The sequence below is a fragment of the Telopea speciosissima genome, chromosome 8 (genome assembly GCF_018873765.1).
Source record: "Telopea speciosissima isolate NSW1024214 ecotype Mountain lineage chromosome 8, Tspe_v1, whole genome shotgun sequence".
In the NCBI taxonomy this organism is placed as follows: domain Eukaryota; kingdom Viridiplantae; phylum Streptophyta; class Magnoliopsida; order Proteales; family Proteaceae; genus Telopea; species Telopea speciosissima.
Window position 1 is genome coordinate 22,679,542 of NC_057923.1, and position 14,294 is coordinate 22,693,835.

General features: G+C 39.8%; 1 protein-coding gene across 6 annotated transcripts in view; it reads left to right on the top strand.

Moving 5' to 3' along the window:
• Positions 1-14,294, top strand: part of LOC122672610 (helicase and polymerase-containing protein TEBICHI) — a 58,469-nt gene that overhangs the window by 29,420 nt on the left and 14,755 nt on the right. For all 6 annotated transcript variants that reach the window (XR_006334439.1, XR_006334438.1, XR_006334440.1 and 3 more), the window contains exons 14-19: positions 2,949-3,167; positions 3,473-3,691; positions 3,825-3,942; positions 4,869-6,079; positions 6,255-6,452; positions 6,907-7,166. Coding sequence is in view for 2 of the 6 variants with exons in the window: in XM_043870073.1 (XP_043726008.1) it covers positions 2,949-3,167; positions 3,473-3,691; positions 3,825-3,942; positions 4,869-6,079; positions 6,255-6,452; positions 6,907-7,166 (2,225 nt within the window). In the remaining 4 variants the exon portion in view is untranslated. The remainder of the gene's footprint in view (positions 1-2,948; positions 3,168-3,472; positions 3,692-3,824; positions 3,943-4,868; positions 6,080-6,254; positions 6,453-6,906; positions 7,167-14,294) is intronic.

Sequence of the window (14,294 nt, forward strand, 5' to 3'; positions counted from 1 at the left end):
CAAAAGTAGGTTGGCGACCTCTATTTCTGTCCCGGTCTGCTCTGTCTCTGTCTCTATCTCTGTAACACCTCTGTATCAATCTCTGTATTCCCGGGAAGGCTCACGGGTACCTCTGGTTTTGTCCTGATGATCTCTGTCATCTCTGTCATCTCTGAGTCTGTCTCTGTAATCTCTGGGTTCATCTCTGTGAACTTTGTACCCATCTCTGTGATCTTTGTAATCATCTCTGGTATTCTCATCTCTGTCAGGCAGCCTCTGTACCACTGAATTGAGTTGAGACCTGTCTTCACCGATGGGTAAGTTGCTGTCTCTATCAAGGGGAACTCTTTGTTCTTCCAATCGTTGCACCCTAGCCATGATGGCATCGGCAACAGCCTTTGGGGTTCAGTTGCAGCCCTCTGTTCAGAAGACAATTTCTGAAACAGCTCTAACATAGCAGCCATTGGATCTGTAGGTGGGTTCAATACTTGATTACCATGTTGATCCATGGCTCTGATACCAAGTTAATGTAGCTCTAAATAGGAGGCAGTCCTACTAGAGGGCAGGGGTACAATGGTTCTGAATTGACCATCCGATTGGGGCAAAGTAGGCTGATTTGACTCAAAATTAGGGTTAGGTAAGGGGAATGAGTGAATGTGATATATGAAAATGATGAGCAGGTCTAGATGAAGCTAATGGTATAGGTTTTAAATAGATTTAAACAAAAAATTAAAATTCTGAAATTCTAGGGTTAGGGTTTTGGGTTTTAGAATCTAGGTTGAAATTAGGGTTTAGAATTGCATTTTGGGGCTGGACTTGGGATCGAGTTTCCCAAACAGTGAGGGGAAGGCTCGACTGAAGTTTGAGGGGGAATGGATGGCTAGAAGTATGGTTTCTGAATTTTAGTGTTTTTTGGGTTTTATGTGAGTGAGGGGATTAGGGTTTTTGATGGACAGTTGAGGCTGCAGGTTAGGTCAAGTGGAGGGAGGGCAGTAAGGGATCTATGGTTAAATTTTGGATGAAAACTGATGAAGGATGAAGGCTGGACAGGTTCTAGATGAGTTAGGGTTTAAGGGAATCCAAATAAAATAAAATAAAAGGAATGATGGGATGGGGCCGTAGAGGGCTAGGAGAAGAAGGGAATGACTGTAATTGATAATTAACTTACTAGATTGAGCAGGTCTTCAATGGAGGCAGCAACTATGTGATAGAAGGATAGAACCACCTTCTAGCTGAAGAAGATCCTCCCAGCCGTCACGGCGTAAGGAGTCAATTGGATTTCACCAGTCCCTTTCCACCTTGAGACCCACAAGGATGCACACAAAGGAGCAAGGAGCAGCAACAATGGCAGCCAACAGGCAAAGCCCGATTTGTTTTAATTCAAATAAATTGTGGGGGAGCCTCCCACGTTTTCTAATTATATAATAGAGGGCCAATGGCCAAATCCTAGTACAAACTAACCTCTCCCTTGATAAATCATGGAAGGGAAGGAATTAAAATTAAAACTAATAACTTAAAGCAGTAAATGACCAATCTACCCCTAATAACTTAAATTTAAAGACATTTAGCTAAATAACTTAAATTGACCCAATTGAACCAATTGGATGCAACCAATTTAAACCGGTTCAATTTAACTAACAGAAAATAAACTATGGAATGGAAATACTAGAATGTAAACCTAAGCTATGGCTCCCTAACTTAGCCCTAGTGTCAGGACTTCTTCTTCTTCCTACTTGGTGCTGCATCAACTAGAAGACATAATAAGCAAGTTAAACAAGTAAATCATGCAAACATAGAGTCAATGAGTATAGTCCTCCACAGCTGCTATGCAAATTGTCTCATCGACATACTGAAGGCAAACTATCCTAGGATATGAGTCACCACACTATGAAGAACTACTCACTCAGCCACTGTGATATGACGCTGTTGGCAGCATGTACAACACAAAACAGCACCCAAGAGCAAAATGGAACTCACCAGAGAGCTCTCGGTCGAAATTTCGACCGAGAGTCATGCGACCTGGCACTTTTTTAACCTGAGTTGTAACATCTCGACGAAATTTTGGCGAGATGCTACAAACAGTTGAAATTTCGACATATCGCCGAAATTTTGACTGAGATTTTGTATTTTTTTGTTTCGACCTTGCGTTTCATTTTGGGGAGACCAAAATTGCCGAGATTTTGGTGAGATTTAGTGCTATGATTCCAACATTGTCATATGGTATTTTCACAATGCTGATATTATATATACAATCTGTTATGATGAATGTCATTTTATGTCTTGCTCTTGTTTGTATGCTAGATGTAATAGTAGGAATTTTCAGTTTATTGTTGTAGCATAGTTCAAATGCAGCTGTTGATTCCTAATGAGAGAGAAGCATGTGGCAGCTTTGACTGTAGATGGTTCTATTGATTTTGTTCGCTTCCTGTAAAATTTTTTGCATGGGAGATGTGCTAATGAAAGCTGGCATAGAGCCATAGATGAGTATTCAGAATGTTTGTCTTTCTGCTTATCTTGAGTGACAAATGGAATACAAAAATGCTTTCTGTAGTTTACTGGCACGCAACAGCACTCCTTGTGGCAAAGCATTAATGCGCTAAGAGTTGGTACATGAAAAGATAAAGATGTGTGGTGTAATGAGTGGGTTGTGGGCCTGTGCATGAGGCTGTCAATGCAGGCTTCTCTTGCTGCATTGTCCATATAAAAACTTGGGTCCTTAATCTTTCTATATATTTTTAAGGAAAGGGAAGAGCATGGCGGCAGAGTGCAGATTCTTGTGCATGCCCTCTCACATCCCACCCATGGACCCCACACACTCTCTCCTCAATAAATGCACCCTTATTGGACGATTTTTCACCCTCCCCCCCTATTGGTGCATAACTACACTCTGGTGTCGTATGAATCCTTCTCCCATATTTTTATCACTTATAAAGCACTTTCAGTTTCTGAAAAATTTATATGGGATGCAGTCTGTTGGAAATCGAGTTGGAGTAGTAGAGCCTTTTCTGATGCGTATGGCCCATGGTGCTCCAATTTATGCCTCAAAGAAATCAAGAGATAAGAAAGGGATACACAACGGAGCTCGAAGCGGAGTTATTTCTTGTAACAATAGTATGCTTTCAGATGAGCAAATGCTTCGCGTTTGTAAACGCTTCTATGTTGCGCTTATCTTGTCAAGACTCGTGCAGGTGACTTCCTCATCTTATAAGGGGGATAAATATTCTTGGTTTATCTTCTATTATCAGCCAAATGCTGAAATAGGCAAACTAGAATCTTTTAAAACATTATGCATTTGATTTCTGCTGCATAGAGATACAATTTTTAATGTATCGACTTCCACATTATAGATATAGATTACGGATTGCATTTCTGGCAAGATTCCTCACTTTATATGATCCGACACTCTTTGCTTGATAATCAATATTTCTCTCCTTGTTTTTATTTTTATTTTGTCCTTGGAAAAGTCATGCTACATATTTATGCTCACATGTAGGAGACACCCGTAGCTGATGTTTGTGAAGCCTTCAAAGTGGCTAGGGGCATGGTTCAAGCATTACAAGAAAATGCTGGCAGGTTTGCTTCAATGGTTTCTTCATTTTGTGAAAGGCTCGGCTGGCATGATCTGGAAGGCTTGGTAGCCAAGTTCCAGAATCGTGTCTCTTTTGGAGTCAGAGCAGAGATTGTTGAACTTACTACAATCCCCTATGTAAAGGTGAGTGGGTTTTCTTGTAAAATTTCGTTAGCCATATTTAATGAATGGTTAATTGACACTATTTCTGCTGCTTTTTGTAATTGATTAAGTCAATAGCTGATCATTCATTTCATGCATTTTACATGTATTTTAGGGTTCTCGAGCTAGAGCACTCTATAAAGCTGGGCTACGTACACCACAAGCCATTGCAGAAGCATCCCTTCCTGAAATTGCCAAAGCTCTTTTTGAATCTTCAACTTGGGCTGCAGAAGGTGAAACATGATACTACAGATCATGACTGTTTTATCCCATGTTCTCCTAGTTTCATGATTTTGATTGTACATAAATGCATAATCTATTGATTTTATATTGCCTTCTCTTTTCTGAATTGCCATGACATTTTTGAGTTCCTTTAGTTGGAATGTTTAATTTAAAAAGAAATTTCTGAAAAAATAACATGCAGCTCTTGGCTTAAGAGCTGATCTAGCACTAGGCCCATTATTTTGTTTCCAGTTTTGAAAAGATGTTTAGTTCAGGTCTAGCCTCCTTCTTTTGTGGTATATCTAATTACTACATAAACTGTTTTGTGTTCAATATATCACACAAGCATGCTCCTGTGAGCCTAACATTACCCATTTTCTAAGGTGAAAAACATTTCTCATTTTGTTTCTTTCTTCTGTAGTGTGCTTCTAACTTAATGGATTCTAATGTATTCTATTCTGGGTATTCATAAAGCTTAGAAGGAAAAAAGGCTGAATGAATAGGAAAATAAGATAATGTAACTCGTGTATGCATGGTACTTTGTCCATTATACGAGCTTGGTAGTTTACAGATTTCCATATTCTAAGGATGCACATGGCATATAGGATTATGCAAGAGGTAGCAAAGGCATGCAACATTGACATTTACATAATAGTATGGCATAAATCCTGCTTCAGTACTTTGTGTCTCTCTGTGTGGCCATAATTACATGCATAATCTTGTTGTTGGTTGACTATAATCAATCACAGAACAACTATCCATTTATTTTTTGTAATTCCTACTTCCAGATTAAGTACATTCTCATGTTTCATTTTCTTTTTAATTTAGGTTTCTGTCTTGGTCTCTTTTTTCTTTTTCTTTTTTTTTTTTGCATTCCATTCTCTGTTTAAGATTCTATCCTCTAATTTTGGCAATTTGACTGCAAAATGATTGGAAGGTTCAGCAGAGCGACGTATACAGATGGGAGTAGCCAGGAAAATAAAAAATGGGGCTCGCAAAATTGTTCTTGAAAAAGCTGAAGAGGCAAGAATAGCTGCTTTTTCAGCTTTTAGATCTCTTGGGCTCAATGTTCCTCAGTTTTCTCAACCAATAATATCAGCAACCACAGGGAGTCTTGTTGTGCGAGAAGGTGAGATGGTCTCATCTGGTGATGACACTAATAGCAGCTTAGCCGGTGGACAAGCAATCAAGGATAATTCCACTGAACAAGCTGCAGAAAAGGGAAAGGAGAAATTTGATAGTGTTTTTGCAAAGACTGAAGGAAAGGAGTTAAAAAGGGTATCAGATTTGAGCTCAGGTACTTCAATGGAAGTTGGCTTGACAGTTGGAATGCAACGTTGTTCTGGTGCTGGAAACCTTGAAGTACTGCATGAAGGATTTGCTCTAGCTCTTGGTAATGAGGTGAGATCAAGTATTAATTGTGGAAAAGAACCAGATGAACCCAATTCTACTCTCTTAGGGAACATTGGGAATAGTAATAGAATACTAGGAGGGTATCTTGATAATGAACAGCATGATAGCTACAAGCAAGGAGGGAATGCATGCCATTACACTACTGACAACGTTTCTGACAAGGGCCCTACTAGTGCAAGTAATTCTCCTGGTGGATTTGATGGTTTCTTGGATCTCTTGGATACAATCAAAGAATTCTATTTTGATATTCACTTCACAAAACGATCTGGACTGAACTCCATTGTGCCGTTTGAGATTCATGGCATGGCAATCTGTTGGGAAAATTCTCGTGTGTACTATATCAACATTTCAAAGGATCTCATGGGGTCTGACAAGCTAAGTTCAAATGGGGAAAATGATGTATCCAGGAATGCACATAATGTTGTAGCTGCAAATCATCGGTGGGAGACAGCTAAACATAGATGGAATAGGATGACAAGGATTATGGGAAGAAGCCATGTCAGAAAAATTGGTTGGAATCTGAAGGTTCAGATTCAGGTGCTAAAATATCCTGGTATTTCCATTCAGAGGTTTGGTGGTCTAAGCTTTGTACAGAAGGATATGGATATTGAACTGATAGACAACTCATATTTTTTGCTGTCCCCAATTTATGTAGAAGATGGAATTGACATGTGCCTCATAACATGGATCCTTTGGCCTGATGAGGAAAGAAGTTCCAATCCGAATCTTGAGAAGGTAATTCTGGGCATCACATTACTGGAGTTTTAAACTTGAAGTCATTTTATTACCATGTAAATGAATCTTCTAATTATTCTTTAGTTGTAGGTGGTGGTTATAAAAACTACATTGCAACTTGGGGACTGTTTATTTGTGAAGGATTCAACTGCTAACTAAGGTTAATATCTTGCAGGAAGTTAAGAAAAGGTTATCCAGTGAAGCTGCCGAAGCTGCCAATCGAAGTGGTAGATGGAGAAATCAAATGCGGAAAGCAGCACATAATGGTTGCTGCCGTCGTGCAGCTCAGACCCGAGCCCTGGGCTCTGTCCTATGGAAGTTACTAATTTCTGAAGAACTAGATGAAGCTCTTATCCGCATTGAAACCCCACTGGTTTACTTTCTTACTCTTCCTACTTGAATATTGTCATTTCATTGATAGATATTTCATCTTATAGCTAAATAGGTAATTGAAGTTTTAGCCAAGGTTCTCAATCTCGGTTTCGAGGCTGGTTTCGGCCCTAGCTGAAACCGGGATTGCCTAGATTTCGAATGAAACCTGTTCAAAACCTGGTATTTTCTGGCCCAAACTTGAACTCATGGGTTGGTTGAAACTGGTCAAAACTACCGAAACTGGTTGAAACTCGGTATTTTTCGGTCTAAACTGGGCTGGTTGAAACTCGGTCTTTTTTTGTCCAAACTACTGAAGTATGCGAAATATGGTTGAAACCTGGTACGATCCAGTATCGAACTTAGGTTTTGTCTCAGAGTGTTGAACCCGAGTGCAGTTTTTACCTAGATTTAGTTCCATGGTTTTAGCATTTATTTAAACCTTATTCCTGTTGTAGGTTAGTGTCCTTGCAGACATGGAGCTTTGGGGAATAGGTGTTGATATGGAGGGTTGCCTTCGAGCAAGAAATGTATTAGCGAGAAAACTGAAGGAACTTGAGAAGGAAGCTTACAAGCTTGCTGGCACGAGATTTTCACTTTATACGGCTTCTGATATTGCAAATGTACTTTATCAACATTTGAAGTTGCCCATTCCTGAGGGAACCACCATAGGGAAACAACATCCAAGTACTGATAAGCATTCTTTGGATTTACTGAGGTATTGAAACATCATTTCTTCGTTGTCTTATTTATTTTTTCATCTATACATCCTATGGCAAATCAAAGATTTTGTTTATATATAAGAAAAGGGGCTTATATACTTCACAAGGCTCCACAAAGCTCTAAAGAAACTGAGGTGGTAATAATGCAAGAGTCGACCTCGAGCTAGAGAAACCAGCGGGAGATCGATTGCAGCCAGGATCAACACGATAAGGAATAAATTAAATAACTAAATCTCTTTCTTGTTATTGTTGTTTTCTATTACACTTGAATGGAGAACATAAAGGATTAGAAGAAAGGAGAAGAAGATAAAGAAGGGAAGATAGAAGAGAAGGGGGTAGGGGGATGGGTCTCTCACCCACAGCTATCCCAGCTGTTGAAACATGGGATTTCTCCCATAACCAACGGCAACAAGGCCTGAATTTTTTTTTCTCCAAACCTGATCATTCCTTACAATAGGGGGCCTATTAATAGCTTAGGCAAGCTTACAAAATAGAAGGTAGAAAATAGAAACTTCCTAAAGCAGAAATAGAAGGTAGGAAAATAACAACTAATGACAAATAGAAACTACTAAGCCTTTATAGATCCAGCCTAAATGATATAAAATAAACTTTCTAAAACTGAAAATAGAAACAAACTGAAATTAGAAGCTACCTAAATGAAATAAAATAAAGTTTCTAAAACTGAAAATAGAAGCTAAACTTTGGCAGCATTAGGAGAGGATCTTTCTCCACTTGATGGGCCCACAAAATCTTCTAAAAAATATCTCCACACAAGGAAAAGATGGGCTGTGACACTGTTCATGTGAACAGTGCCGTGAACAGTGTTTGTGGTCTTTTATATTCTTCATGCTTCACTCTAGGCTGGGGCTGCCTTAGGTGATGCTCCATCGAACCAACAAAAACTTGCCACATCATCAGACCAGGCTGCTTCTCACAGCAGTCACATCCACAACCCTGCTGGGCTGGTTTTGGGGCTTGTTCCTGCGGTTACATGTGGACTTGTGATCTACATCAGGTAACCCCTTTGAAATTTTTTATAAATCGTTGGACATTGATAATTCTTACGAACTCTTGAAGCAAACCTGAAGGCAGGTTCAGCATACTCTTCATCTTCTCTCTCTTTATAAATTCCTATCTTATATGCCAAGATTTTCTGTGCCTCTTAAATTGAATTTCCAGGAGTGTGATTGTAGGGTACAAGAAAGTGAAATAATGGTTAAATGATTTTACCAATCAGTTGCTGGGTTGTATTACGAAAAATCAGTTCAGCAAAGGAACAAATGGGAAAACTGTGTAGATAGAGATAAAAGTGTTGTATAGATAATAGGCTCTGGGGTTGGTAAGTTAGACAGGATAGGTCCAGTTAAATTTGGAAGGCAAATGGTTTCATGGTTTGAAAGAAAAGAGAAATTGAAAATCAAAGGTTAGTAATTGGTCCAGAAATCGGGCAATAAAATTAGGGTTCAGAAGTTTGAAACTAGATTTTAGACAAGGAAGTTTACAGTTTATGATACGGTTTGAATGAGGAGAGGGTTTATGATCAAGTTAACTACTGATATCTCACAATCTACTCACCCAATGGGTCTGAAACTAGGTTTGAAGGAAGGTCCTAACAAGCATGGTACAAAATTTCATGATATATCGCCGGTATATTGCGAAATTTCGTTAATTTTGGTAGGGCCGAGACAAGATGTGAAGGCGAAACCAAAAAAGACAAAATTTCGACGATATTTTGTAACATTTCGGGACATTTCGGCGATATACCGAAATAGCGCCAAAATGATACAAAAGACCTCACGTGACTCATTAAACCATGGTTATAAATACTATATTTCACCAGCTAACAGTCGAAATATCGACCGAGAGCTGGGCAGAAGCTGTTTTTGGCCAGCTACACTTGTTTCTTCTCCGAAACTATACCGTGGTCCACATATGTCCTTCAAACAGAGAGCAATGGACGTCGACTCCAGCGGGCCATGAGTGGGGTTGAGCCAGGAAGGCACAGCAACTATTATTAGCACTTGTGAGTTGTGACTTGTGAGTCTTGTCTCTTGTAAGTTGTAAGTTATGATTTGTGATTTCACTGATTTGTGAACTTGTGAGTTGTGAGTTGTGACTTTGTGTATTGCCTATTAAAGTATTGACTATTGAGCTATTGAGTATTGACTATTGAGTCATTGACTATTATGGAGTGTATGAGAATATGATTTATGAATTATGTCTTATGAGTTTTAATTAGTTTGTTTAAATTTCTTTTATGTCTTTAACTACCTAATCAATGTGTATTTAACTATTTATATACATTAGGGTCGGCAATCGTATACTGTCAATCAAGGGTGTAAGCCCAAAACACCACTTTGAGTTCATTTTTTTGCAATATGAAGGTTTAAATGTGTTTATTTAGCTTAAATAAGGGTGTCCATGAAGTATTAGGCCTAGATATGGCCAAAACCCACCGAGATGGACTCCCGAAATAGTGCAGAAAAAATGCAATATTTCGGCGAAATTTCGCCGTATTTCGGATATCTCGGTAGGCCCGAGATACCGATATATCGCGAAATTTAATACCTTGCTAACAAGGGGAATATTTGGCTGAACAATCAACACAATTGAATGGTTGGATAGGGATAAATAGGTGTGAACAAAAACAGAGAGTAGGAGAAACCTGAAAATAACAAGTGAAGAGAATTTGAATAGCACTTAATCCCTCATTCTGATGGGCTCCAGATTGAATGTAGTAGAGGGGAAGAGGAAGATAATATCCAAATTCCAGCCCAATCGAATGGTTGGAAAGGACTGAATTCAGTAGATTAAAATAGGAATCAAATAAGGGAAAAGACATTGTACAGCAGGTTGTAATTTTCTTCAAGAAAACAAACAGAATTAGGAATGTTGGGAGTTGACAGCAGAATACTAGGGTTAAACAAACCTGACAGTAGCTCCATCATGTGGCTGCTGACCATCCAAAACTTCCCACACAAACACAACCAGTTGAAGAACTTGAGCGAAGAGAAAGGAAGAAAGGGACTGATGTGTATCTTCAGTCCACAAACAACAGTCTTAACAACAGAAGAATAACCCCACGACTGCAAGTCTTAGGCAGGGAACTATGGGAACAAAGGAAGAAGAATAAGAAGATAGAATAGAGAAGCAGATAAGAAAATAAGAGGATATGAGCAGGGCTTCACCACCACTGGCCTACGGCAAGCATCACCACCCACCAACCAAGGCGTCACCACCTTGGGTTGCACTTGTTTCACCACAAGAGCTGCTGCTGCTCCATTTAGGATGACACAAATTAATCAATAGCCAAAGTCCATGGGCTGTAGGAGCCCTCCTCTTGTATTTATAATGTATGGAAGTATGGGTTACAAGAACAGAAAGTTATTGCTACTAAGTAGCTTACAACTTAAAAATAAAAACTTCCTATAAGATCTAGTTGCCATAACATCAAAATAGGAACTCCTATGTTGTTAATGGCTTAGCAACTAAAACTAGTACAAGGAAATAGAAACTATGACAAAATAATAACTAAGTAAATATCCTTCACATGTGACAGCAACATGGGTCCACACAATGTGCCAAAATAAATCCTCCAAGGCTGTTGGTCGACGGCTACATATGGGCAGAATATGGACCTAGTGATGGGCTTAAGTATTACCAACATATGGGCCTGACTATAATTTAAGTTGATGGGCTGGTTATAACTTCAAGTCATTTGTCCTAAATAGGGGCCTGAATGCCTGATTGGGTTGGTTCTTTTGGTTCTTTCTTCTACCATCCTAGCCTTGTACTGCATCAGTTTAAAGAAAGAGGACCTTGAAGGGAATGAATAGTACTGTGAACAGGAATGTTGATTAACATACTAGGGTTTAAAGATCAAGATGAGGATTTTATGGTTTGATGGAGGGATTATAAAAGATAACCAAGAACACAAAATGACCTAGATGAAATTTGAAAGAAAAATAAAATTTTCAGAACAATAGAAAAGAACTCTAGTCAAGGTTTTAAATATCGGAATCAGATCGGGGCATCGGGCACATTGGCTGACACATACTGTATCACAGGTCCCCGATCTGGCTGATACACCCAATTTCTGAAGAGAACCTCAGCCAGCCCAATATTTGGCTGATACCTGTACAAATAGTAGTATCTACGGATATACTGCTGATCCATACATCTGTATTGCCAGCAGTCAATCTTTCCCCATTACCACTTGTAGTTGTCAAGGCGTTGCCTAGGTGAACTAGGTGTCAAGGCCCTTGGTTGCCTTGCGTCCAGGCCCCCTCCTACGCCTTGGGTCGCCTAGACACGTGACACTACTATCCCTTGACTATAATTAGTAGAAACTTCAGTTCTTGAATACACAAGGCTCAAAGAAATCATTATAATTCTTACACATGCAGTAAAAATTCAAAGCAGCAACACAAAGACCACTAGTTTACCATGGGAATGATGATCACTAGCATAGCAGACACAGCCAAAGACCTTAGCAGGTATAGGAAATGTAGAAGACCTCTGGAGAACGTCAAGAGAACGAAAGTCAAGCACACAAGATGGCATGCAATTGATGAGGAAGGCCGCTGTCATCACTGCATCTGTGCATCACTCCAATATTGTGGATGGACATGCATTTCAAATATAAGAGAGCGAGCCACCTCTAAAAGATGCTGATTCTTCCTTTCTGCATCCCCATTCTACGCAGGTGTATCAAAAAAACTGGTTTGATGTAGGATGCCATGGACAGCAAAGGTATTACTGATTAGAGCCCTCCATACGATCGTTATCATTGTGGAGCACCTGAAACGTGGCAGTGAACTGGGTCTGAAGTCTGCACCATTCGATGGAAGTGCTGAAAGCAAGAAAAAACATCTCCCTTGGTCTGCATCAAATCAATCCAAGTAGTTCTAGAGTGACAATCAATAAAAGTGACAAACCAACGGAAGCCAGTAACAAAAGTACAACGGGAAGGGCCCCAAATATTAGAGTGAATTAATGAAAAAAGGAATGACACTTTTATTATTGGAACTAGAATAACTGATCGAGTTTGTTTGGCCAAAACACAAGTCTCACAAAAAAATCACTTGATTTACAATGCTTAAAAGAAGGAAAAAGATGAGCTATTGTTCCTAAGGGGGGATGACCCAAATGCCTATGCCACTAAAGTAAGTTAGAATGGGTAGGAGACTTTGTCTGACGAGCCTGACCAGAGATCGAAGGAGAGTCTTCATCAAGCAGATATAGACCACCATGTACTCTACCAGAGCCAATCGTTGCCCCTGCCACTAGATCCTAAAACATACAATGAGTAGGAAAAAAGGTGACTTTGCAATTAAGATTGGAAGTAACACAATTGATGGACAAAAGGTTGGTAGAAAAATATGGAACATGCAAAACAAAGGAAAGGAACAATGAGGGAGAGCATTTGATGGAGCTCTTTCCAGATATAGGGGAGAGGGACCCATCAACTACTCGAACCCTGTCTTTACCAGGATGGGGAGAATATTGAAAAAATAAGTTAGGCGAACTAGTCATGTGATCGGAGGCTCCAGAGTCGATGATCCAAGGAGTAGATGCAACGGACATACTGAGAACAACAAAATGAGTACTTGAACCGGCATGGTGAGGATTAGTAGGGGCAGCAATATGTGCAAATGAGGTAGATGCAGGCTGATCCATACGTGAGAGAAAATGTTTGAAAGCAGTGAGCTCATCTGGAGACAGAAGAACCTGGAGCAGTAAGAGCAGGGTCGGTTGTCTCAGTGTGATTGGCTTGAGTTGGTTGAAACGACCACGGCCAGATGCATCAGTAGGCGGCCTTGTAACTTCCAAGAAAATCTCTAGTGTGACGCTTCTTACCACAGTAGTCACACTTCACAGGAGCCTTCTCAGATGAGGAACCACCAGGTCAGGAGGACTCACCACAGGGCTGGCTACCAGAAAAAGGGCTGACCGCTCTGGAGGTGCATAAATGGGCTATGGAAGCATAACAAAACGGCAGCTGTCCTCTAACTGAATCATAGAATAAGCCGGCTCTACAGTAGGAAAAGGGTCACGACTCAGGACATGTGCGCTAAGCTGATCATATTCAATATCCAGTCCTGCCAAGAAATCATAAACCCTAATTTTGTCGTTATGCTTCTTGAAATTGGTTGTGTCAACCTATTTGGTAGCCTAAAACTCTTCATAAAAATCTGACTCCTACCACAAACTACGTAACTCAGCATAATGCTGTGACAGAGTAAGTTCTTTTTGCTTCAGTTCATGGACCTTCTTGCGGAGTTCATAAACCTGGGCATCGTTCCCAACCTGGGAGTATGTGTCCCGGGAACCCTTTCAAATCTTGGTAGTAGAATGAAGGAGATAACCTCGGGCAATTTGAGGTTGCATAGAATTGATAAGAAAAGCCATAACAGATGAATTTTCACATTCCCATTTATCAAGAGTTTTTATCTACAAAAGTAGGTTTTGTTGCATCTCTAGTAAGGGGTACCCATAGTAATGTAGTCCTAGATTGGTAGGAGACCAACTAGGAGCCAGTAAACCAGGATCTACTATGAACATTAATTCGGGTAGGCAAAAAATAGGGTTTTTGGTCAAATTAGATTTAGGGTTTGATGGTAGGGTTAGGCTAGGTTGATGTTAGGGAAGCTATCAGTGAAGGTCTTGATGTTTAAATGGATGGAAATGTGTAAATTTGAATGGGCAGAAACTTAGTTTTAGGGTTTCGGGTTTTGAAAAAGAGGAAAAGAGGGGGATCTAGGGTTTAGGATGAGAATTTGGGGCTAGGGTTTGGATCAATTATTTATAGTGTAGGGATGAAATTTGATTAAGGTATGGTGTGTTTCTCATGGTTGGATTGGTCTGTGAAGAATTTGGATAATGGGATGATCTCCAGAAATAGGTGGGCTGTTGTGGTTTGAATGGGGTACTGGGAAAACAGCTTGGTTCGAGTGTTCCAATTGGGTAGGAGAATACTCGATCCAATTATAAGAAGGAGTTGTTAGCTGAATGGTCTGTTAAGAATTTTGGGAGATGGGTAGGAAAATTAGGGTTTTGGGGTGGTTTGGAGGATTAGGAGAAGTATGGGTATCCTCAAGTTTCTCATCTTTGAAAAGAGCATT